Consider the following 1,407-nt stretch of genomic DNA (forward strand, 5'->3'; position numbering starts at 1 on the left):
AGATATACAAGCTGTATGTGAAAGTCGTGTTCAATTTACTCTTCAGAAATTATTTCTGTACTGTTAGTAAATGCTGTGGGGCAATTACTTTGGCTGCGGGAAGGTTTTTCCTGCTCTTCAGGCATGTTTATCACCTTGATACCTTTTACATAGTCTAATGATTCTGTGCTAATCTTCAAACCCAGGAGCTATAGTTAGTGAATAGAAACTGTGCTGGAGAATTGCTGCACTGATGGGCTGCTAATGCGGTTTTGTAAACGAACAGGGTGCTTTAAAAGTTTATGTTGAATAGGTGACCTTGAAATTGCAATACTGACCTCTGTGTATATTCTTGGTCTAGTACTGAAAATGGGAGATATTGAGAAGGGCAAGAAGATCTTTGTGCAGAAATGTTCCCAGTGCCATACAGTTGAAAAGGGAGGCAAGCACAAGACTGGACCCAACCTGAATGGCCTGTTTGGACGCAAGACTGGACAGGCTGAGGGCTTTTCTTACACGGATGCTAATAAGAATAAAGGTAAACTTAAAACTGTTTTTATGACTTACTAGGGACAAAAATACTCAGTTCTCGGTGATAGTTCTAGAAGTACTGAAATCTGCCAAAAAGTAAAATAATATGGAGGACAATAATATAAATATATTTGTTATTTTGAAGTCACTAACTATCTTTTTTCTTCTCTCTAGGTATCACCTGGGGTGAGGATACTCTGATGGAGTATTTGGAAAATCCAAAGAAGTATATCCCAGGAACAAAGATGATTTTTGCGGGTATTAAGAAGAAGTCTGAGAGAGCAGACTTAATAGCATACCTCAAAGATGCCACTTCAAAGTAAAAGTTATCTGCTGCCTTATTTATTTCACAAAGGAGATGGCAATGGAAATGTCTGTGATGAGATTGGTTTTTAAACTTTCTATTTTTACATGTACTGTGTTTAACCTTAAAATCTGTCTCACCCATCAGATAACGTTGCTCACGGTGGGTCACTGGAGTACACGCTTGTTTGGCAGCCATTAACTTAATGGAAACTATGTTATTGGGTTGATTTAAATGACTATAATGTTCAGTCATTCTTGATCATAGAATTAAAAAAAAATAAATAAGCATTTCCTGCCTCTTCATTGTTTAAAAAAAATAAATTCCGTAAGTAATCAAATGAGTAATTGTCAATAGCATAATAGCTTTGACAGCCCAACTCTTCCAGATTAAAAAGCAGGGTGGTTTTTGGCATCTTCCACCATGCATCTTCTGTTACATTACTTTAAAGATTTAAAAAAAAAAACCAAAACAACAAAGGCTAAAAAAAAACCCCTCAAGATAATATTTTTCTAAATTTAATCAGTGCTAGGTGTTGTGGTATGTATTAATCTGTCTAAAGCTTGCAATAAGAATGCATTTCATCTGACTTT

The 1,407-nt window shown here is 35.8% G+C and overlaps 1 protein-coding gene across 1 annotated transcript; it reads left to right on the forward strand.

The window, feature by feature from the left end:
- The first annotated feature begins 340 nt into the window (after positions 1–340).
- LOC104627091 (cytochrome c) lies at positions 341–1,101 on the forward strand. The gene is made up of 2 exons (XM_010295195.1): positions 341–517; positions 685–1,101. The coding sequence occupies exons 1-2, from the start codon at positions 349–351 to the stop codon at positions 831–833; spliced, it is 318 nt and encodes a 105-aa protein (XP_010293497.1). The 5' UTR covers positions 341–348; the 3' UTR covers positions 834–1,101.
- The last annotated feature ends 306 nt before the right edge of the window (positions 1,102–1,407 follow it).

This window comes from Phaethon lepturus, unplaced genomic scaffold (assembly GCF_000687285.1).
Source record: "Phaethon lepturus isolate BGI_N335 unplaced genomic scaffold, ASM68728v1 scaffold8559, whole genome shotgun sequence".
In the NCBI taxonomy this organism is placed as follows: domain Eukaryota; kingdom Metazoa; phylum Chordata; class Aves; order Phaethontiformes; family Phaethontidae; genus Phaethon; species Phaethon lepturus.

Excerpts from the sequence above, each read along its gene's own strand:
- LOC104627091 (XM_010295195.1), top strand. The coding sequence starts at position 349 with ATGGGAGATATTGAGAAGGGCAAGAAGATCTTTGTGCAGAAATGTTCC. Across the intron at positions 518-684 it reads GGATGCTAATAAGAATAAAG|GTATCACCTGGGGTGAGGAT; the intron begins GTAAACTTAAAA and ends TCTTCTCTCTAG.